Source organism: Carlito syrichta, unplaced genomic scaffold (genome assembly GCF_000164805.1).
Source record: "Carlito syrichta isolate Samal-C Ts95f unplaced genomic scaffold, Tarsius_syrichta-2.0.1 Scaffold309091, whole genome shotgun sequence".
In the NCBI taxonomy this organism is placed as follows: Eukaryota; Metazoa; Chordata; class Mammalia; order Primates; family Tarsiidae; genus Carlito; species Carlito syrichta.
In genome coordinates this window covers 312247-335390 of record NW_007253187.1, presented here as the reverse complement: position 1 = coordinate 335390, position 23144 = coordinate 312247, and the positions used below count along the sequence as shown (strand labels likewise).

The following is a 23144-nucleotide window of genomic DNA, read 5'->3' as shown; positions in this document are numbered from 1 at the left end:
GCGGGTTCGAGACCCACCTGGGCAATTTGGTGAGCCCTCATCTCTACAATAAATCAAAAAATTAGCCAGGCGTGGTAGTACGCGCCTGTAGTTCCAGCTACTCTGAAGGCTGAGGTGGAAGGATCGCCGGAGCCCAGCAGGTCGAGGCTGCAGTGGCCGGGAGCGGCCACTGCACTCCAGTCTGGATGACAGAGTGAGACTCCAGCTCAAAAAAAAAAACATAAAAAAAGAAAATTAGCCAGGCATGGTAGCACACACCTGTAGGTCTAGCTAATTACAAGGCTGAGGCAGAAGGATCGCCAGAGCCCAGCAGGTCGATGCTGGGGTGGCTGTGAGCATGCGTGCCACTGCACTCCAGCCTAGGCAAAAGAGTGAGGCTCCAACTCAAAAAAAAATGTATAAAGCAAAAATAACACCCACTTAATTGGGAAAAAAAAGCTTTTCATGTAGCCAACTACATCTACAGGTAGTAAGCCCTATACCATAGTTAAGAGAGTATGAGACCCGGCCAGGCGTGGTGGCTCATGCCTATAACCCCAACACTTTGAGAGGCAGAGGCCAGAGTATTGCCTGAGCCCATGGGTTCCAGACCAGCCTGAGCAACTTGCAAGACCTTGTCTCTACAATAAATTTAAAAATTAACTGGGCATGGTGGCACATGCCTGTAGTTCCAGCTACTTGGAAGGCTGAGGTGGAAGGATCGCCCGAGCCCAGCAGGTCAAGGCTGCGGTGGCCATGAACATGACACTGCACTCTAGCCTGGGTGACAGAGTGAGACTCTGACACAAAAAAAAAGAGAGTAGGAGACCTAAATTTCAATCTAGTATTCTGTTACTGTGATTAAATAGCTATATTTACATTCTCTACAGAGCAGCTGGGCTCAGTGGCTCAGTATGTAATCCCAGCGCTTTGGGAGGCTAAAGTGAGAGGATTGCCTGAGCCCGCGGGTTCGAGACCCGTCTGGGCAACTTGGCGAGACCTCATCTCTACAATAAGTCAAAAATTAGCTGGGCATGGTAGCGCACGCCTGTAGTTCCAGCCTCTTGGGAGGCTGAGGCAGAAGGATCACCGGATCCCAGCAGGTTGAGGCTACAGTGGCCGGGAGCGGCCACCACACTCCAGTCTGGGTGATACAGTGAGACTCCAACTCAAAAAAAACCCAAAAAACATACTCTACAGAGTTTAGTTCCCACTTAGTACTTCTTTATTTTCCACCTTAAGCTATATTGTCCAATATGGTAGTTATTAGTCATATATGGCTATTAAAATTAAAATTAAATAAAATTTAAAGTTCAGTTCCTTAGTCACATTAACCACATTTCCAGTGCTCAACAACCTTGTGACTAGTAGCTACTATGTTGAACAGTGCAGATTATCAAATACTTCCATCATTCCAGAAAGTTCTATCGGACGGTAGATGTTGCAGCGCTTTCAAGAAAGACTGCCATTATCATACCTCTAGTACTCAGGATGTCATGTCTTTACATAGTCTTCTTTCTTCTGACCTATTTTAATTATATCTCATCTTCCAAAAATAATTCACATAGCATGAAAATGAACAGAGACAAGGCTGGACCCGGTGGCTCAAGTCCGTAATCCCAGAACTTTGGGAGGTCATGGCGAGAGGATTGACTGAGACCAGGGATTCGAGACCAGCCTGAGCAACTTGGTGAGACTCGTCTATACAATAGATTAAAAAATTAGCTGGGCATGGTGGCGAATGCCTGTAATTCCAGCTACCTAGAAGGCTGAGGCAGAAGGATTGCCTGAGCCCAGCTGACCGAGGCTGCAGTGGCTGTGAGCATGCCACTGCACTCCAGCCTGGGCAACAGAATGAGACTCCTATTAAAAAAAAAAACCAGCCGGGCTCGGTGGCTCAGCCTGTAATCCCGCGCCTTTGGGAGGCTGAGGTGAGTGGATTGCCTGAGCCCGCGGGTTCGAGACCCGCCTGGGCAGCGAGACCTCATCTCCATAATAAATCAAAAAATCAGCTGGGCGTGGTCGCGCATGCCTGTAATTCCAGCTACCTGGAAGGCTGAGGCGGAAGGATCGCCGGAGCCCAGCAGGTCGCCGGAGCCCAGCAGGTCGAGGCTGCGGTGGCCGGGAGCGGCCACTGCACTCCAGTCTGGGCGACAGAGTGAGACTCCAACTCAAAAAAAAAAAAAAAAAACAAAAAACCAAAACCAAAAAACTGGATAGCCCCCTTGGTTCTCCCACTGTGGAAGCTTTTCGGTCCTCTCAATAAATTCTGCTTTCTCAAAAAACAAAACAAAACAAAACAAAAAACTACATAGCTCTCATTATCAGAAAGAGAAAAGCATAGCAATTTCTTTAGGAAGACAATTCTCGCAGGCAGTAAGTTCTAAAACCTTTCTTCAAGGAACCCAAAGCTCTTTCTTTGACACGCTTTTACAGCAACTGAAAAGTCGTTTCTACATGACTACTTCTCTCAAAAACTTTGTCAAAAGTACAAATCAGTGAGGGTAATTCTGCAAGGGGCTGGTTTAAACTAAGGTGACCCAAGTATCTGCCTTTCAGCAGTGTAACTTGATCCCAGGAGAGTTCTGACTACCTCCAGGAGTGGATATCACCTCACTCTAGTAGCAGATTGACTTTTCCATTAACAAGCCCATGTTAGGGGGAAAAAATAATCAGGATGGTAATATTTCTCAGTAGTTTGCTAAAGGTCAAACGGGGAAGGAGGCAATAAAAACTAAAAGCTAAATAGAGATTCGGCTTCTCAGTGGATTTCCTTGATCCACCCTAGGGCACCTCTCTGTTGGCCTGAATAGCTGTAAATGGATGTCACTGAGGTAGAAGACTTCATTATCGTTATTAATTACGTTCCAGTCCTGGCCCTCTATTCCTCCGAGCTCTCACCCTGGGCAAGCAGCCCAATCAAGAAGCTGTTCAAGCGAATCTCACCTGCAGCCCCAGCTTGCACAGTGATGGGGTCAGCGAGGAACAAATAAGGGGCTTTTTTTCAGAGTTGACGAGGGCACCGGGCTGCAGGTTAAGTTCTCGAAGAGGAGTTCTCATCGCCGGTTTTCCCTGAGAAAGAAATCGGGAGAGCGAGTGTGAGGAAGCCTGGGCTCTGCCAGCTCGCCCCTCGTCACTCCCTAAGGAGTCATGAGGCGATTAGCAGAGTAGGCGCCCACCCCGGTCTTGCTGAAGCGGCAGGGCGAACAAAAAGACTGCACACGCCCTCCCCACCCCACCCGCCCCCCGCCCCAGGCTCGACCCAGCTTTCGGGGACGCTCGGCACAGCCAGCGCCCCCTGCCCTAGTATCCCCGGCCCAGCTCTCTCTCTGAGAGAGCTCTCCCGCTCACCGGTTGGGGCGAAGGCGACAGGCTCAGTTTTTTCACCCGCCACATCTTCAACACAGAAGACAGGCCGATCACCTCTCAGACAGCACCGGAGACGCCATGTTCACCCGCCGTCTGTATTTGAACATGCTCCGCGCTTCTCGATTGGCTGCATCGGGCGGGCGCGTCCACTCGGGGCGCGAGCCCTCGGACGACTGGGCGGGGTCGACCCTGGCCACGCCCCCTCGGCGCTGCCTGCCCCACCTGGGCGCGCGCGCTCGCCAGACCGACCCTCTCTTGGCAGACGCGGGTGAGAGGCCCCGCCTGGGGCGGATCTCGTGTCCTCAAGTCCGGAGGACCCCGCAGGTAGCTGGAGAGTCAAGGAGTCCATCCCTCCTGATTCCAGTGGACCCCGCTCACACCCCGTCTGAAGAGCTGTCCGCACGGCCTGGCCCTAGGCAGTCTTGCCTCAGGTTGCCTTAGTTACCTCCCGCCCCGGCCTTGGCAGGAAAAGAAGCGGTCAGGAGGCTGGAAGCCGCAGTGAGCCGAGCGGGCTTCGCTGAGCCTGGTGGGCCCGCGTGAGGCCCCGCGTCCGTTATGGCCTGAGACGTCGTTCTCAACCTGGGCTATAATGCCTCTTCAGCGTCTCTGGGCGTTTCTTGGGACTTGCCTCAGGGCCTCCAGCGAGTTTACTGGGATAATAGCTAACATATATTGAACATTGATTATGAGCCTGGCGCTTTTCTCGGTGCTATTTTATATTAATTCCTTTAATCCTCTAAGGGCCTGTGACGATCCCCATTTTATTATTTATTTATTTATTTATTTATTGAGTTGGAGTCTCACTCTGTCGCCCAGACTGGAGTGCAGTGGCGGCTCCCGGCCACCGCAGCCTCGACCCGCTGGGCTCCGGCGATCCTTCCGCCTCAGCCTTCCCAGTAGCCGGAATTACAGGCGCGCGCTACCACGCCCGGCTGATTTTTTGATTTATTGTAGAGATGAGGTCTCGCTGCCCAGGCGGGTCTCGAACCCGCGGGCTCAGGCAATCCGCTCACCTCAGCCTCCCAAAGGCGCGGGATGACAGGCTGAGCCACCGAGCCCGGCTTTTTTATTTATTATAGAGATGAGGTTTCACCAAGTTGCCCAGACTGGTCTCAATCCCTGAGCTCAGGCAATCTTCTCGGCTCAGCTTCCCAAAGTGCTGGGATTACAGGTGTGAGCCACTATGCCTGGCAGCAAAATATTTTTTAATATTGATTACATGTTAAAATGATATTTTAGACATGTTGGGTTAAGTGAAACACATTAAAATTAATTTTACCTTTTACTCTTTTTTTTCAGATTAGAAAATATAGTCCAGGCTTGGTGACTCAGCCTGTAATCCTAGCACTTTGGGAGGCTGAGGCAAGAGGACTGCCTGAGGCCCAGGGATTCAAGACCAGCCTGGGCAACTTGGTGAGACTTCATCTCTACAATAAATCACAAAAACTAGCCAGGCATGGTGGTGTGTATCTGTAGTTTCAGCTACTTGGAAGGCTGAGGAGGAAGGATCACCTGAGCCCAGCAGAATGAGGCTGTGGTATCTGTGATCATGCCATTGCATTCCAGCCTGGGTAACAGAGTGAGACTCTGACTCAAATAAATACATAAATAAAATTACTTATGTGGCTTATATTATATTTCTAATGGATAGTGCTGTTCTAAAAACATAATGGCCCTATCCTGCAGGTACTAGAGATTTCATCGCTTGAATGAAAACTGTGCAGAAGATGATATAAGAGGACGAACTTGAGCCTAGGATTGCACAGACTCAGCAAAGAGCATCCCAAGGAGTAAGTACTTGTAGACAATCAAAAAGATCCAGCATGGCGGGGTGTGGTAGCTCAGCCTGTAATCCCAGCACTTTGAGAGGCTGAGGTGAGAGGATTGCCTGAGCCCAGGGGTTTGAGACCAGCCCAGGCAACTTGGTGAGTCCTTATCTCTCCAATAAATCACAAAAACTAGATGGATGTGGTGGTGTGCGTCTGTAGTTCTAACTACTTGGAAAGCTGAGGCAGAAGGATCACCTAATCCTAGCGGGTAGAGGCTGCGATTACCGTGAGCATTCCACTGCATTCCAGCTGAGTGACAAAGAGTGAGACTCCAACTCAAAAAAAAAAAAAAAAAAAAAAAGATCCAGCAAATAAGACTTCCACTTCCAAATAAGTATGAATGCCAGAAAAGCCAAGACAGAAAACTCTTAAGTATCAGTAGTAAAAGCTTCTATTTTAGAAAAGTGTGAAGTGGAATGCTTAGTCCTTGCTACAGCTGGCGCCAGAGCCCAGCGGCCACTGCACTCCAGTCTGGGTGACAGAGTGAGACTCCAACTTTAAAAAAAAAAAATGTTCCTCTTTCTTTTCATAGCAGGTGGATTTCTCATCTTCAGTCATTTATTCATGACATTTTAATTTAAATACAGATGTCTTTTTCTTTTACAGTACTTTCATTTTCTGTCTTGTTTAGTATCTCCTCCATCTGTTGATTAAAAGTCTAGTCTTCCAGATGTTCTAAGATTTTACAGCTGGGTGCCGTGGCTCACGCCTGTAATCCCACCACTTTGGGAGGCAGAGATGAGCGAACTGCCTGAGCCCACGGGTTTGCGACCAGCTTGGGCAACAAGGCGAGACCTTGTCTCTCCAATAAATCAAAAAATTAGCTGGGCATGGGGGCAGGTACCTGTAGTTTCAGCTACTTGGAAGGTTGAAGCAGAAGGATTGCCTGAGCCCAGCAGGCCAAGGCTGCAGTGGTCAAGATTACACTCCAGCCTGGGCAATAGAGAGAGACTCAGACTCAAAAACAAAACAAAAGTTTGTTTTTTTTTTTGAGTTGTAGTCTCACTCTGTCGCCCAGACTGGAGTGCAGTGGCACACGCCCGGCCACCACAGCCTCAACCTGCTGGACTGGTGATCCTTCCACCTCAGCCGTCCAAGTAGCCAGAACTACAGGCGCGCACTACCACGCCCGGCTAATTTTTTTTTTAATTGTAGAGATGAGGTCTCACCAAGTTGCCCGGGCAGGTCTCAAACCTGCGGACTCAGGCAATCCACTCACCTCAGCCTCCCAAAGTGCTGGGATTATAGGCTGAGCCACCGAGCCCAGCTGGTAGCATGCTTTTATTAGAACTCTTCAGATAGGCTGTACTACTTTGCTAGGGCTGCCAAAACAAAGTACCACAGACTAGGCGGCTTAAGCAACAGAATTTTATTTTCTCACAATTCTGAAGGCTAGAAGTTGAGTCAAGGTGCCGGCAGTGTTGGTTTCTCCTGAGGGCTCTCCCATCGGCTTGTAGACAGCTGTCTTCTCCTTGTATCTTCACGTGGCCTTCTGTGTGTCTGGGTTCTAATCTTCTCTTATAAAGACACCAGTCATATTGGACTAGGGCCCATACACATGCCCTCATTTTAACTTAATTACCTATCTAAGGAGCCTATCTATAAATACAGTTGCATTTTGAGTTACTAAGGGTAAAGACTTCAACATGAATTTTGGGGAGAACACAATTAAGCCCATAACAGGTGTTGACAATGTAGTAAATATATTTTATTTAATATATTTTTAAAAGCTTTAACAAAATTTCTACATTGAAGACTCTATTTAAAGAAATAATCAAGAAGTTGAGATTACAAGTTTGATAAATCAACGAGCAAGTGACAATGAACAGATCAATATATAATAAAGTAACTCAGGTCAGAAATAATAAAATACAAAGACAATTTTCTAGAAGAATATTAGGATTGATGTTAAGACTATATCCATGTTTACAAATGTATCTAATTTCTTTCTCTCTTTTTTTTTTGAGATGGAGTCTCACTCTGTCACCCAGACTGGAGTGCAGTGGCCGCTCCCGGCCACCGCAGCCTCGACCTGCTGGGCTCCGGCGATCCTTCCGCCTCAGCCTTCCAAGTAGCTGGAACTACAGGCGCACGCTACCATGCCCGGCTAATTTTTTGATTTACTGTAGAGATGAGGTCTCGCCAAGTTGCCCAGACGGGTCTCGAACCCATGGGCTCAGGCAATCCACTCACCTCAGCCTCCCAAAGGCGCGGGATTACAGGCTGAGCCACCGAGCCCGGCTTCTCTTTTTTTTTTGGAGACAGAGTCTCGCTCTGTTATCTAAGCTGGAGTATAGCGGTACAATCATAACTCACTGTAGCCTTGAACTCCTGAGCTCCTGAGCTCAAGGGCTCCTCCTGCCTCAGCATCCTTTGAAAATGCATCACAGAAATCTGAAACCCATCCCCACAATTAGGAACCAGTGGTTATTTAATCCTCATTTTTATATACATCAGGAAACTAAAATCCAGAGAGGTTAAAATGAATTGTTTAAAGACAATGAGATAGTTATTGGTTATCGTAGAGACTACGTCTCCTAAATGCCAATCTGATGCTCTTAGCTACTATTTTGGAAACCATTAATTCCTTTTTTTTTTTTTTTGAGTTGGAGTCTCACTCTGTCGTCCAGACTGGAGTGCAGTGGCCGCTCTCGGCCACTGCAGCCTCGGCCTGCTGGGTTCCAGCGATCCTTCCACCTCAGCCTTCCGAGTAGCCGGAATTACAGGCATGCGCCACCACACCCAGCTGATTTTTTGATTTATTGTAGAGATGAGGTCTCACTGCCCAGGCGGGTCTCGAACCCGCGGGCTCAGGCAATTCACTCACCTCAGCCTCCCAAAGGCGCGGGATTACAGGCTGAGCCACCGAGCCCGGCTCCTTTTTTTTTTTCTGAGTTGGAGTCTTACTCTGTCGCCCAGACTGTAGTGCAGTGGCCTCTCCCGGCCACTGCAGCCTTGACCTGCTGGGCTCTGGCGATCCTTCCGCCTCAGCCTTCCAAGTAGCTGGAACTACAGGCGCGCACTACTACACCTGGCTAATTTTTTTGATTTATTGTAGAGACGGGGTCTCACCAAGTTGCCCAGGCGGGCCTCGAACCCGCGAGCTCAGGCAATCCACTCACCTCAGCCTCCCAAAGCACGGGATTACAGGCTGAGCCACCGAGCCTGGCTCATTAATTCCTATTTTAAGTATCCAGGGTTTTTATACAGTGTGCAGTTCTGGTCATTACAACTTAAAAAAATGTAATAAAACTATAGTAGTGTCTAAAGAGAAACAAATGAGATAAAAGGATGAAGGATACATTGTTTTATTTATATTCCAACTTTATTCCAAAAAGGCTTACAAAGATGCAGCTAATATAGTAATATAAAAAAATTAAAACTTACAAAAATGAGAATAAGGAAAATAAATGTAGAAAAGGAAGATAAAAACAAGAACATGAAAACTACATAAACACTTGCTGGAGGTAGGCCACAAATTGGGCTCTAAATGATCTAGCATCAGTACAAAGAGAAAAATATATAGTCAGTCAAATATTTAGTATCTCTAGGATAAAAACCAAATAGCAATTCAGGAAAAAAACTGGGTTCAGAGAAAATTTCTCCCTTGTATCTGTCAATAGAACATTATGAGCCATAATGATAAAAGACCTTTACAGTATCCACAGCAATTAAGTTTCATGGAGATTTTCATATGGGTTGCCAAAGTGCAATCTAGAAAAAGCAATTCTGCAGAAACCAATCAAATGCCAGCTATGTACAAGGAAAATCTGGCTTAATCCAGAGACAGAATTAATAAATAGAAGTACACAGATGTGTACTTAAACAGGAGTACTCCCCAGACTCTCTTTGGTATACAGAAATAAAATATAACGAAAGAATACATGGCCTATTTTAAAACATATTTTCCCCTCAAATCTCAGAACAAAAATGAAGCTTGTGAGTATTTTAAGAAAAATGAAAAGACATAAAGGCCAGAAATGTATACAAATTCAAGTTCTACTTCTAGATGATCTTCCTTAGTAATGGAAAAGAATCTTGAGATATATCTTTTTTTTTTTTTTTTTTGAGTTGGAATCTCACTCTGTTGCCCAGACTGGAGTGCAGTGGCCGCTCCCGGCCACCGCAGCCTCGACCTGCTGACCTCTGGCGATCCTTCTGCCTCAGCCTTTCAAGTAGCTGGAACTATAGGTGTGCGCTACCACACCCGGCTAATTTTTGATTTATTGTAGAGATGAAGTCTCACCAAGTTGCCCAGGCAGGTTGTGAACCCGCAGGCTCAGGCAATCCACTCACCTCAGCCTCCCAAAGGCGCGAGATTACAGGCTGAGCCACCAAGCCCGGCTTGAGATATATCTTTAACCTTAAATCTTAAGGTTGGTGTCATGCCTCTTACTTAATGCCTTGGTTTTCCCATCAGAAACTGAATTCTAGACTGACTAGGGGAAATGATCAGTTTAATAATCAAAAGAGTTTTGTTCTGGAAATATTTGGATAGCTATTCCAATTATCCCTAGAGGGCATTTAACCCATTTATATCTCAGTTTCTTTTTTTCTTTTTTTGAGTTAGAGTCTCACTCTGTCACCTGGGCTGGAGTTCAGTGGCACACTCATGGCCACCACAGCCTTGGCCTGATGGGCTCAAGTGATTCTTCCAACTCAGCCTTCCAAATAGCTGGAACTACAGGAATGCACCATCACACCTGGCTAATTTTTCTTGATTTATTCTAGAGATCAGGTTTTGCCAAGCTGCCCAGGCTGGTCTTGAACTCATGGGCTCAGGCAATCCTCTCACCTCGGCCTCCCAAAGTGTTGGGATTATAGGCATGAGCCACCACACCCAGCCTTGTCTCAGTTTCTATTTTCTTCCTCACTAGGCTATTAAATTCACTTTTCAAATTTTAAAAATTAGATTTATTACAGTCTGGCCTTAAGCCTCCAAGTCATATTTTTTACCTGCATTTTTAGGGTTGAGATGCCAGCTTTTGAGACCTTTGAAAACATTCATATTGCTTCTAACCTATTAAACACATCAATAAGCACCTTAGGAGACCATGAAGTATTATTATTGCTCAAGAAGGGAAACATGGCCGAGAAATAAGTAGAGAGAAAAGCAGAAGCAGCTCCAGTTGACAGCTTGAGGATTAAGGGCATTGGAAAAATAAAGGAAAAGGTCACTACCCTGATCCTCAGAATTGAGGAGGTACATTGTATGATGGGGTAGGACTAGGGCCAATTGTGGCTCGGTAGTAGAATGCCTAAGATTTGAACTCTGGTCCAATGCCTGGGAGAACAGATTAGTAAGGGACTACAAAATAAAAACAAAGTGGATCATCAAGGTGGTCATAGTGAGTCAGCAGGGGAGGAGATCCTCAGGTTCCCAGCTGGGCCCAGATTTATAGTAGAAAGGCTCAAGCAAGGATAGGGTAGACCAAGAAGGACTCCAGATCGCAGTCAAAGTCCTTGAAATGTATGGACTCCGCTGAACTAAGCTGAGTAGCTTGTGTCTCCACGACAAAGTTCACTGGCTGCTTCTGAAGGAGCTCTGGGTCAAAGGCCACACCCCGAAAGAAAGGGTGGACCTGGAAGTGATGCAGATAACGTAGTCGGTGGAGGGGGTTCTGGCATAAGAGCTGAAGGGAAATAAAGCATGAAGGATGAGGGACTGGGACAGGAAAAGAGCTGAACAGAGAAGACAGAGGAGAAACAAGTTCGTAGAGCTGTGGAGGGTGAGAAGAAAAAACCTAAAGTGAAAACATTAGTAAAAGAGAAACAGAGGCTAATTTGAGGCAAAGGTGGAAATAAAGGAATTGTATTTTTGAGTTTTCAGTTGGTAAGAGTGCAGCACTGGTCCATTCTCTCTGTTCTGGATGGAGAGGAGACTTGAGGGACCAGGAACTCGGGAATGAAATCTCAAGTAAGTTTAGAGGGCAAGTAATAAGGTGGTTAAATGGAACTCCCCTCACGCCCCAAAATTAATCAGAGGAATGGGAAAATACCACTTCAATGAAAGCAGAAAAGCATGAATGGTTGGGCAGCCGAGAAGGAAAGCAGTGCTCAACCTTACCTCATGAAGCAGGAGTGAGAGCCCCTGGTTAAGAGAAGTTGGGATCTCAGAGTCAGAGTGGGTCACACTTGCCAACATGGCCACATGATCTCTTTCTGCAGCCACTGGAAACTGAATTAAGAGGTAGTGGGTAGAAGTAGGGGTATGGTGTCATTCCTTGGCAGGAATAAGGCAAGATTTTCTATCTTCTTCCCACCACAAGGCAAAGCTCCTCTCTTTTCTGCCCAACCCTACTAACATTCTCTCACCTTTCCAGTTGCTAGAGAGAAAAGCAAGACACCCAGGGACCACCAATCAGCAGCATGGTTGTAAGGTCCTCCTCTCAGGACCTCTGGGGCTACAGATTTGAAAGATACTTGTCATTGACATCCTTTGGCTAGCCTCTTGCCCAGTGCTTACCCACCAGCTTTAACCTCTCTCACCCATATATTGAAGAGTGCCACAGATAGTATAGGCTCGGGCTCCCTGGGGCAAATGGCGGGCCAGACCAAAATCTGTCAGTTTCAGATGGCCTGTGAAAGAAGATAAGGCAACAATCCATTCCACTCCACTCCTCATTAGCCATGATTTATTCCCAAACTGAGGTACCTATCTTCCTGGGACTAGGGAAAGACAATGAATTACCTCGTTCATCCAGAAGGATATTCTCCATCTGAAAGATCACAGGTGAGAAATTATTATTCTTCATCTTCCTTTCAACTCTTTCATCATGTATACCCACCCCCAGCTGAAGAAGACCCCCTACTCAGCATTAACATCTATACTTGGAGAGCCCTTGCCCAAATTCTTGGCACCCATGAGTGCCCCAAGGTCTACTATTCTCAATTCCTCCCAGTTTCTTGGACCTGTTGGGACTTTTTACTGAAACCCCTTCTCAGACAAAGGAAAAGGCATTTAACTCTACCTTCACATCTCGATGGATGATGCCTAAGTCATGGAGATAGCCTGTGGATAGCAAGCACAGGGTATACTGAAGCTCTTCTTTCCTTTCCAGTTTCCCTGAGATACCCCACCCCAACCCTATCCCTATTTTTTGACCTCCAGAATTAATATAATTTCTCTCCTCCCTCCCAACTTAATTCTTCTCTCCCCATTTTCTTCGCCACTGTTTCACTTACATAGCACCAGGACCAGCTCAGCAGCAAAGAGACGAATGGAAGCCTCAGGAAAGCAGCCAACACTCAACCACAGGGAGTACAGATCTGTGCTGCAGTAGCTACACACTGCAAAGCACCAGAAGTCTAGGCAGTGTTTGGGGGTCCAATGCCTGGGCTCAAGGCATTGCAGGCCTCCTGCCCAAACTGATGCCACCTGCTGTTCCCATCCCCTTTGGGATAGAAAGGTGCCATGAGAAGGGGAACAGAGAAAAGGCAGAACCAGCCAAAAGAGATAAGTAATCTCAGGTGGGAAGTATGGTATAAGGACCCTTGGGGATAAGGAGAGTCACTCACTAATGAAGAGGTGCCGTTTTCCCTGCCAGCTGTCCCCCAAGCTGTGTACAAAAGGATGGCTGATCTGTCGCTAGAGACAAAGAAAATCGGATGTTAGGGAGGTACAGAGTCATTGAGGATAAAGGCAGCCAAATTAGGTTTTACCTAGCTGTGCAGAAAGGGAGCTGCTGCCTCACATCTCAGTTCAGAGAAACTCAGTGACTGGGACTGATGGGTAATCCTGGAACCAGTATAATAATAAGGAATACACTGGGACTTATTTAAGAGACTTCCCTGACAGGACCTGGAAAAACTGTGTTGACAGCCAATAGCTACTTTTCCCAGTTTAACTTTGGTGTTAGACTAGGTTCAAGCAGATAGAGGAGGCAGAACCAGGAAAAGAAGGTAACTGCATAAGAAAGGTAATTTCCCTACTGTGATTTAGCTCTTCCCACAATCCTTTCCAGGACTCTACGCATACCTGGATGCTAACCTCCTCTTTGCACTGCCTCACAGTGTCCCTCTGTAGGACCTTTGCCTTGGGCACCACCTGTAAAAGGAGTAATGACTGTTAGAGAATAGAGTTACTGTTTATGCCTCCCAGCCTCTCTAGAACCAAGACTGGAAGCAGGGACTACAGAATAATGTGGAAGAATACCTAGGGCCCTACCTTCACTGCAAATACAGCTTTCTGGGCACAATCTAGCACCTTGAGGACAGTTCCAAAGGAGCCTTTAGCTACAAGGCCTAAAATCTGTACAGAGAAATGGAGAACAGGGCAATTGAGCCTGGTCGGAGAACAGGGCAATTGAGCTTGGTCGTTTCTAGATGTCTCCCAGACTGACTTAAGAGATTTCATTGACTTACCTTCAGCTGCTGCTGCCCCCTAATGGGCCTAATGGGAAACTCCGGTAGAAAGAGGTTGATGAACTGAGGCACTGGCCACTCAGACAGAGGCTTCTCTATCAGCAGTGGGGCTGGCTCTAGGGGCTCCCGGTGCAGACAATGATGCCCTCGTAGTTCCCACAGTTCTTCCAGATCTGACCTGATGGTCCCCACACTTGACCAGAGGCTCTTCCAGCCTCGGGCCCAGGGGCCCCGGATGTTGGCACCCTGCTAAGAACCAAGGGAGCCACACTAAACTTTCATACCCTCAGGTGGCACTTGCAGGTTCTGCCAATATAGCAGGTGCTCCTCTCAAGTCTTAATCTCTAGCAGTACGATTTTGAGCACCAGGTCAAATTCCCATAACCCTTGCTTTGTCTAAGCCTTGGATTTCTAGGACACAATTCAAATCCTCTAGGAAAGTAATTGCTGGACATAGTCCCCATGAGGCATTAGGAATTGATGCTTTTACAATACAGCCTCCCTGCCCCACCCCCACACTGGGTATCACTCCATACTCCTAACCAGGCACACTTCCAAGGCCTCAAGCCCATGTCTTCCTCACTGCCCCTCAAAAAAGGCTGCCAGAGCCCCACAGCCTACCTTGTGAGGTGCAGCCACCCGGGTGTGTTGCCCCTGCTGAGTGTGTTGCCCCTGCCGACAGTTCACTGCTCCCATCCCCAGCTTCTGCCTTTTCTCTCCTTCTGCTAAATCTGCTGTCCCAGTTACATAAGCAGTTCCTCCCCTTGACACTGCATTACACATGAGCCCCGCCTCTTCCAATGTGCAGAAACCCATCAGCATAGCGCCAGTGTCACACTAGGGCTATGGAGTTTGTGTGATAACAGCTTCAGCGCAGCAGAGGGAAGACATTGCCTTCATTACAGTGGCAGCTGCAGGATGTTGTCTTAGGTTGTTAAGAAAAGGCTAGATTGAACACATGCACTCAACACAATTAAAAAAAACGAGCATCAAATTTAAAGTTTTTTTTTTCTCTTTAAATCATTTTGCCATTCTCCAGGGGGAAGAGTAGGGGACCCACGGCCAGCCCTGGCTCCTGTTGCCATCCTCCCAAGTGAGTTTAGCATAGAGATTGGGGAGGGGTTGATTCCCCCCAGAACACTAATACCTTTTTCATACAAGGCAGTGGAGTGAGAGACAGAGGATCAACCCTCTCCCCTCAGCTTCCTGGCACGGAGGGAGAGCAGTTACACTTAGAAATATATATATATTTATATATATCTATTTATAAAAATTTATCGCACTTGATTGGGACAATTCCCCCACCCTTTCGGCTGACTCCAAAGGAACAGGGTCCTGCCCTGGGCCCATTCCCCAGGTCATGCTCTCGTTTCGTCTCTAGCCCTAAGCCTCATCAGCATGAGATGGAACTCAGCATTATTGTTCACCATGCCCTGCAGGGAACAGACTAGCTGATAAAGAGCAATGCCTATGGGCTCCTGACCCCCACAAATCCTGATGGATAAAGGGAAGCCCCTCCCACCCCACAAGTCCCTGGAGCCTGAGCCAGAGTCAGATCCTGAACTGTAGCCACTCAGATCGCCAGATCACTTGCGCCTGCCAAAGATGGACTTCTTGCCAGGGTTTTTGTCGCCCACACTTAAACCGATGAGCAGCCGGGCTTTCTCCTCCTCTTCCTGCTGCTGCATGTTCAGGTCCGATTTAGTTTCTAGCTTTCCTCGGATCTCAGACCCCACTGCAGGCTTCAGTCTTAGCTTCTCTTTGATTACCTGGCAGATTGGAAAGGAGTGAAAGGAAAGGTAAATATTAGTGGGACAGACAGAATAAATCAAAACGGACCAGGTCAACAAAAATTTATTTTTTATTTATTTATTTTTTTGAGTTGGAGTCTCACTCTGTCACCCAGACTAGAGTGCAGTGGCCACTCCCAGCCACTGCAGCGGCCACTCCCAGCCACTGCAGCCTTGACCTGCTGGGCTCCAGCAATCCTTCCGCCTCAACCTTCCATGTAGCTGGAACTACAGGCACACGCTATCACACCTGGCTAATTTTTTGATTTATTGTAGAGATGAGGTCTCACCAAGTTGCCCAGGTGGGTCTTGAACCCGTGGGCTCAGGCAATCCACTTACCTCAGCCTCCCAAGGCATGGGATTACAGGCTGAGCCACACCGAGCCCAGCAACAAAGATTTATTAAACTTATATGCAAGGCACAATGGGACAAAAGAAATCCCCAAACTATTATTATTATTATTATTATTATTATTTGAGTTGGAGTCTCACTCTGTCGCCCAGACTGAAGGGCAGTGGCCACTCCCAGCCACTGCAGCCTTGACCTGCTGGGCTCCAGCGATCCTTCTGCCTCAGTCTTCCAAGTAGCTGGAACTACAGGCGCACGCTACCACGCCCGGCTATTTTCTTGATTTATTGTAGAGATGAGATCTCGCCAAGTTGCCCAGGTGGGTCTTGAACCCATGGGCTCAGGCAATCCACCCAAATTATTATAAAATGGTCTCTGCTGTCAAGAAGGTTACAATCTAATTATAACCCATTCTAAACCTGAGGGTGTGTCAGGCCTTAGTTCCCTAAAATCAATGGTGATACATGAAATATTCAGTAAACATTCAATTTAATTGTCTGGAAAGTCACAGAGAGGACAGAGATAGAAGTCACTCACTCCATTCACCTGTCCCCTCCCCAGAATATTTGTTCATGTATCCTAAATGAAAAGCTCCAGATTAGGTCTTGCTAACCAAACAGCCATGAGCCCTTGGAGGATACCTGGGCAACCAGGGCCTTGCGACTGTCCCTTTTGACAGCCATGGCAAAGTCCAGCCACGTCCATGTGTTGTTGTGGTACTCCAGACAGGGCAGCACCAGATTAAGGTCACCCCAGTCCACGCTGTTCTTCTCACCCTGCAAGAGAAGAAGGGGGTGGGGAAAGAAAAGAAGAAGGAAAAAAATACATCAGCTGCCATTTTGAGTCTAAGCCAGTCACTTAAGTGCAAGGCCTGCAATAGCAAACTACAGATAGTGACTTCCCCTTACCTCAGTCTGGTAATGGTGCTGACTCCTGAGGGGAGAGGGAACAGCAGATTTATCACCCATAGCTCAGCTTCACAAGAAATCTAGCTGTCTCCCTGTCTATGACCTCTGATGATGTTATCTGGTTCCCTTCCCACCCTGTTCTAGAAAGTGCTGGGGAGGTGCAGACCTTGTAGCTGACACACAGTGGAACCTGTGGAATCTTTATGTAGATGAAGGAGTTGTTCATGGCAGCTCGCTCTTTCATCTTGTCAATATCATCCACAGGGTGCTAGGAAAGGCAGGAAAGGAGTAAGAGCCCCTGAAACCATCAGAAGAAGCAACTCAGAACCTCAAATATCTCCCTCTCCTTTTACCCCTAGAGTAGGCTCAAAGGAAACAAGAACTCTCCAGCCAGACCAAACAGAGCACCTTAGGACTCTCCCATTTTTCTATCATATGGCATGCTTGGTACCTCAGGTGATTTGCGAAATGACCTTCTGACCCCAGAACTCCGAGTCAAGCCCTGGGCCACACCCTTCCCAGGGCCCAGTGGTACTCCATCATCTGTTGCAATCAGTTGCCGAGGCTTCACCACTGGTATTCCTATGGAAAAGCAAGTACACCAGATGTCATCCACCCTCTTTCTGAAGCTTCAGCTATCTTTGGGGCTACTACCCTATTCTTCTGGCGTTCACTATCTGGTGAACCATAAAAGTTCTCACCAGTAGTCACCAGTTTGGACTTATCCTCTTCATCACCAACTTCATCATCTTCCACACTTCGGCCAGGAAAGAAAAAGCCCATCATTCTATGGAAGAACTGGTGTGTCAACTGGATGGTGAGAGGCACTACATTTACCTAAAAAGAAAAAGATTGAAGAAGCAAGTTCAGACACCATCCCTCAGTTTTTACCTACCCCTAACGTAGCATCACGGTTACTTTTTAAACATTCTTTGTTCCTGGGTCTCTAAGCAACTGTTTACTAACCTCAAAATGCTCCTTTACAGAGATACCCCCAACAGGGGGCCGAACTTTGCTAAAGAGGCGGAGGGCTAGCTGTCGCCCAGACTGGCAGGAGCTCTGGGGTCGCAATACTACCTGTAGAATAGAGAATAAACAACAGCCCAAACCAATGTCATTTCTACCATGAATCAACCCACAAATCCTCTGCAGAATGGGTGGAGAAGCAAGGGTCTTGCTAAATTGAACAAGCTTTCACCATCTCAAGTTGCCATATTGTTTCCCATAGTAGGTTTATATGGAAGGGCCATTATAAATGCCCTACTCTTTTTTTTTTTGAGTTGGAGTCTCACTCTGCTGCCCAGGCTGGAGTGCAATAGCACACTCACAGCCACCGTAGCCTTGACCTACTGGGCTCAAGCAATCCACCTCAGCCTTCCAAGTAGCTGGAACAACAGGCATGTGCCACCATGCCTGGCTATTTTTTTTTTTTTTTTTTTTTTGAGTTAGAGTCTCACTCTATCACTCAGACTGGAGTGCAGTGGCCACTCCCGGCCACTGCAGCCTCGACCTGCTGGGCTCCTGCAATCCTTCCACCTTAGCCTTCAAGTAGCTGGAACTACAGATATGCGCTACCACGCCCAGCTAATTTTTGATTTATTGTAGAAATGAGGTCTCGCCAAATTGCCCAGGCATGTCGCGAACCCATGGGCTCAGGCAATCCACTCACCTTGGCCTCCCAAAGCGCTGGGATTATAGGCTGAGCCACCGAGCCTGGCCTAATTTTTTGATTTACTGTAGAGATGAGGTCTCGCCAAGTTGCCCAGGCTGGTCTCAAACCCGTGGGCTCAGGCAATCCTCTCACCTCGGCCTCCCAGTGTCGGGATTATAGGTGTGAGCCACTGCGTCCTGCCTAAATGCCCTATTCTAAGAAGCATGTGAATAGGAAGAAGGGGGAAATAAAACTTACCTTATAGACAGCATTGGGGAGGAGGTTGTTCATAGTGAACCAGCCCAACTCCAGAAGATGTTCTGCTGTGTCATCAGACTTATTCACCTATAAAGACAGATTTTGTTAGCCAGGCGTGGTAGCGCAACTGTAGTTCTAGCTACCTGGAAGGCTAAGGCAGAAGGATCGCCAGAGCCCAGTAAGTAGAGGCCGCGGTGGCCAGGAGTGTGCCATTGCACTCCAGTCTGGGTAACAAAGTGAGACTCCAACTCAAAAAAAAAAAAGATTTTGTGCCAGGCTCGGTGGCTCAGCCTGTAATCCCGCGCCTTTGGGAGGCTGAGGTGAGTGGATTGCCTGAGCCCGCGGGTTCGAGACCTGCCTGGGCAGCAAGACCTCATCTCTACAATAAATCAAAAAAAAAAATCAGCCGGGCGTGGTAGTACATGCCTGTAATTCCGGCTACTTGAAAGGCTGAGGCGGAAGGATTGCCGGAGCCCAGCAGGTCAAGGCTGCGGTGACCCGGAGCAGCCACTGCACTCCAGTCTGGGCGACAGAGTGAGACTCCAACTCAAAAAAAAAAAAAAAAAAGATTTTGCCCCATCTACTATTAAAAAATCTTTCTCAGGAGCTTACAAGAGAATTGTTGCCTGGCTTGTTTAGTTCTCAGGTTTTCCATATGCCTAATCCCAACCTTGGATATCTCTTTCAATCTCACATAATCAATAACACACTTTAATCTTTAATCCAGTGCTTCTCATGGCCACTAATGTCCAGGGTACTAGTCAGTGTGACATTATAAAATGTTCCCAGCTGAGCTCGGTGGCTCAGCCTGAAATCCCACACCTTTGGGAGGCTGAGGTGAGTGGATTGCCTGAGCCTGCGGGTTCGAGACCCGCCTGGGCAGGCAAGACCTCATCTCTACAATAAATCAAAAAATCAGCCGGGCGTGGTAGCGCATGCCTATAATTCTGGCTACTTGGAAGGCTGAGGCGGAAGGATCGCCGGAGCCCAGCAGGTCAAGGCTGCGGTGGCCAGGAGCGGCCAATGCACTCCAGTCTGGGTGACAGAGTGAGACTCCAACTCAAAAAAAAAAAAAAATCTCATTCATTTGCAAACATCCCTTGTAGGAGAAAGTAATACATGTCCGGACTCTCCTTCATGTCAATGGGTAATTTTGCAGGAAAACTCAATGTCAGTATTAGAATGGTTCTATTCTAAGCAAGGCTTGAAGATTACTTTCCTTGGCCACACTTCTAGGGATAATCTTACTCAATGAAAAGTATTTGATCGACTGGGCACAATGGCTCACGGCTATAATCCCAGCACTTTGGGAGGCTGAGGTGAGAGGACTGCCTGAGCCCATGGGTTCGAGACCAGCCTGGGAAACTTGGTCAGACCTTATCTCTACAATAAATCAAAATAATTAGCTGGGCGTGGTGGTGCATGCCTGTATTTCCAGCTACTTAGAAGGCTTAGGTGGCAGATCACCTGAGACCAGCAGGTCGAGGCTGCAGTGACCATGAGCATGCCACTGCACTCCAGCGTGGGCGACAGAGTGAGACTCCAACTCAAAACAAACAAAAAAAAATAGAAAAATATTTGATCAAACTCATCTATATCTGTATCATTTAATATTACAAACAGATGAGTCTAAGGGAGCTCTGCTCATTTACTAATCATGGCCATCATTAGTAATCATATAATTCACCCCTTTATGTTGATCTCTTTTTGTGAATCAGACTCCTAAGACAGGCCTATGTCTCTCAATACAACTGCCTTTGTATATCCCAGATACCTTGCTATAGAGGAACCTCTGCAGCTCTAGTTCGGCAATTCCTAGCTGTCCATCTTCCTCTGTCAGGCGCCAGCGTGCCTGAGCAAAGTAAAACTCAGTGCGACGAACCACACTCACATCTTCTTGCTGCTTTCGCAGCTCCATCTTGTTGGCTCGCTGCAGTTGGAAATCCTTAAAACACCTATAAGTGGACAGGGGAGTCAATAAGAGAAACACCACAAGAGTTGGGGACAGGGTGGAAAGCTCTAGGAATACACAGAAAGTAAACCCAAAGATTAATCTATTCTGGGTTAGCTAGTCCCTACATTTTTTTCACTGGACTTGTTGCTCTAGAGATCCTAGGTCATGAAAGCCCAATTCTCATTTTTCAGCTCAACAGCTTCCTGACAGTCTTATCCACTAATAATGCCTATAATTGTATCTGCAATTGTGTACTAATCAACTTCAAGATATTTCCATATTTCCATATGATCACAATGTCAGGTTCATTTAAAAAGGGAGGGGTATTTTCAGTTCAGATGCACAGTACCAAGGCCACAAAAATGATCTTCTCCAACTATCCCTTTTTCTTGCAATAGAGCGTTTCCCTCTACTGAGGAACAAAAGAAAGGGCTCTCCCATTCTCAACCTCTTTGGCCAAGTCTGGCAAGGTTCATTCAATCAGAAAGAGGTACCTGAATCTACTCCATCAGGTTTTGATAATGTACACTAGACCCAAAGACTATGAGAAAATGGGCAAGGAAGAGAAACTGCCTCCAGTAGTTGGGATACTGGGAAAGGACAGGGAAAGAATGCTGGATACCTGATGAGGATATTAAGCTCTTCACTTTCCAGTTGCAGGTTGGTCTTCTCCTGGTTTAGTTGCAACTGAAGCTTCTGGTTCAAGTCAAGCAGGTTCTCATTCTTGCTGTCATCCTGCAAAGACTAGGAAAGCAGAACAGGAAAAACTGAGAGGAGATCTCCCTTGTCCTAGAAGGTTTCCCAGTCCTCAGAATACCTGCAGTGACTACCTTCATGATAGAATACATCTGTTTCTCCAGCTGCCGTATCTGCGCCACATGCTGCCGTACAGCCTCCTGCAGATGCAATATACTGCTGCGCTGTTCCTCAGGATTGCTAGAGATCTCAAGCTGGAATCTGACCCGCTGCTTCTTCTCACTATGTTCCTAAAGGAATGGAAATGGAAATGAATATGATATTTTTTGTGAATCAGAGTCTCACTCTGTCACTCAGGCTGGACTGCAGTGGCACACTCACAGCCACCCCAGAGTCGACCTACTGGGCTCAAGCAACCCTTCCGCCTCAGCCTTCCAAGTAGCCGGAACTACAGTCATGCACTACCATGCCCAGCTAATTTTTTGATATATTGTAGAGACTAGGTCTCACCAAGTTGCCTGGGCCAGTCTTGAACCCCTGAGCTCAGGTAATCCTCTTGCCTCAGCCTTCCAAAGTGCTGGGATTACAGGCTTGAGCCCACTGCGCCCGGCCAAATATGATTTTTTAATAAAGTCTTGTAGTACAGTGAAATGAGAAAAGGGCAAGAAATGGGAATCTCTTCTAAAAAGCTAACCCTTATCTGTCACCACTAGTGGTAAGAGGGATGGGTCAATGCAGAAGATTTGGCAATGTGAATTTCACAATTAGCCAGGACCACAAGGTGGGAATAGAGGTAGAAGTAGGCAGTAGCTACGGTTTTTAGAGGTGTTTAAGTGACTGAGTAGAGAGATAACTAGGAAAAAACAACCAAGCAAACAAGAACTACTTACTAGTCTCAGAGACACCCAGACTTTTCCTAGATATGTGGAATTTCAACTTCCACTGCTAAACAGATATACCAACCAGAAGCCTCTTTTCAGTGTGAAGCATGGCTTTTCTTACTGGAGACCAAATAAAGAATAAGATCTAGGCGTTCCTGTAAGGCTAACCAGCATTCTACAAGGGCCCATGCTCACCTTCCGCTTGGGTTCTACGTGGAGCAGCAGGTTGTTGACAATGTCCAGGATCATGGCATACTGAGCTGGGTTGGTGGAGATTTCCAGTTCATGGTGAATAAGGGTGAAAGTATCCACAGCCCCTAGATAATCATTAGCAACTAAATAAGAGGCTCAAGTTTATCCCTAAGTATTTATTCTATCTCTTAACCCACATTTGGAATAGCCCATTAGTCAACTCCACAGAAAGGGGGTGAGAAATGTTCATGGGTAGAAACATGTTTATTTCAGAATTTTTTTTTTGAGTTGGAGTCTCACTCTGTCGCCCAGACTGGAGTGCAGTGGCCGCTGCTGGCCACCACAGCCTCGACCTGCTGGGCTCCAGCAATCCTTCCGCCTCAGCCTTCCAAGTAGCCAGAATTACAGGCAAGTGCTACCACGCACGGCTGATTTTTTTATTTACTGTAGAGATGAGGTCTCGCTGTCCAGGTGGGTCTCGAACCCATGGGCTCAGGCAATCCACTCATCTCAATAAACAATTCATCCAGCTCCCTCCAAGGATATAAGCTATATTCTCACAGCAGAACTTTTAAAAATGTAAAGCAGCTGGGGGCAGTGGGTCTCACCTGTAATTCCAGCATGTTGGGAGGCCAAGGTGAGAGGACTGCCTGAGTCCAGGGGTTCAAGACCAGCCTGGGCAACTTGGCTAGACCTTGTCTCTACAATAAAATTTTTAAAAATGGCCATTGCCTTGAAAAGCTATGGTGTGGCCGTGTGCTCTTTGAGCTATAGACAGGCCATGTTTCCTGGCTTTAGCGCCCTTCCTTCCCTACCTTGGGAAGGTGAATCTCCTCTTTCTCTCTCTATAATTTCTAAATAAACCATATTTTCTTTTTTTTTTGAGTTGGAGTCTCACTCTGTCACCCAGACTGGAGTGCAGTG

At 47.0% G+C, this 23144-nt stretch overlaps 3 protein-coding genes across 5 annotated transcripts in view; all 3 read right to left on the bottom strand.

Moving 5' to 3' along the window:
* The window catches only part of SPAG5 (sperm associated antigen 5), a 31489-nt gene extending 28022 nt beyond the window's left edge, over positions 1 to 3467 (bottom strand). The window contains exons 1-2 of the mRNA XM_008066703.1: positions 3331 to 3467; positions 2926 to 3051 (exon numbers count right to left, since the gene is read on the bottom strand). Coding sequence (XP_008064894.1) covers positions 2926 to 3051; positions 3331 to 3375 — 171 coding nt within the window. The 5' untranslated portion in view covers positions 3376 to 3467. The remainder of the gene's footprint in view (positions 1 to 2925; positions 3052 to 3330) is intronic.
* Positions 3468 to 10505: 7038 nt separating this feature from the next.
* LOC103269124 (uncharacterized serine/threonine-protein kinase SgK494) lies at positions 10506 to 14271 on the bottom strand. Its single transcript, XM_021716919.1, has 12 exons — positions 14163 to 14271; positions 13542 to 13790; positions 13345 to 13428; positions 13156 to 13224; positions 12696 to 12765; positions 12363 to 12467; positions 12149 to 12189; positions 11869 to 11896; positions 11667 to 11756; positions 11493 to 11581; positions 11245 to 11355; positions 10506 to 10810 (listed from the first exon to the last, which is right to left on the bottom strand). Exons 1-12 carry the CDS (start codon positions 14235 to 14237, stop codon positions 10589 to 10591), a joined length of 1233 nt encoding a protein of 410 aa, XP_021572594.1. The 5' UTR covers positions 14238 to 14271; the 3' UTR covers positions 10506 to 10588.
* A 254-nt stretch (positions 14272 to 14525) lies between these two features.
* Positions 14526 to 23144, bottom strand: part of KIAA0100 (KIAA0100 ortholog) — a 36752-nt gene continuing 28133 nt past the window's right edge. Inside the window, exons 29-39 of one of the 3 annotated variants that reach the window (XM_008066701.2) lie at positions 22224 to 22345; positions 21282 to 21437; positions 21074 to 21195; positions 20272 to 20452; positions 18498 to 18584; positions 17555 to 17665; positions 17290 to 17425; positions 17040 to 17170; positions 16755 to 16856; positions 16322 to 16456; positions 14526 to 15310 (exon numbers count right to left, since the gene is read on the bottom strand). In XM_008066701.2, the coding sequence (XP_008064892.1) occupies positions 15128 to 15310; positions 16322 to 16456; positions 16755 to 16856; positions 17040 to 17170; positions 17290 to 17425; positions 17555 to 17665; positions 18498 to 18584; positions 20272 to 20452; positions 21074 to 21195; positions 21282 to 21437; positions 22224 to 22345 (1466 nt within the window). In that variant the 3' untranslated portion in view covers positions 14526 to 15127. The remainder of the gene's footprint in view (positions 15311 to 16321; positions 16457 to 16754; positions 16857 to 17039; positions 17171 to 17289; positions 17426 to 17554; positions 17666 to 18497; positions 18585 to 20271; positions 20453 to 21073; positions 21196 to 21281; positions 21438 to 22223; positions 22346 to 23144) is intronic. The other 2 variants (XM_021716909.1, XM_021716908.1) reach the window with 2 other exon arrangements.

Excerpts from the sequence above, each read along its gene's own strand:
- LOC103269124 (XM_021716919.1), bottom strand. The coding sequence starts at position 14,237 with ATGGGAGCAGTGAACTGTCGGCAGGGGCAACACACTCAGCAGGGGCAA. Across the intron at positions 13,791-14,162 it reads GGGTGGCTGCACCTCACAAG|CAGGGTGCCAACATCCGGGG; the intron begins GTAGGCTGTGGG and ends CTTGGTTCTTAG. Across the intron at positions 12,190-12,362 it reads TGAGCTGGTCCTGGTGCTAT|GCTATCTCCATGACTTAGGC; the intron begins GTAAGTGAAACA and ends TGCTATCCACAG.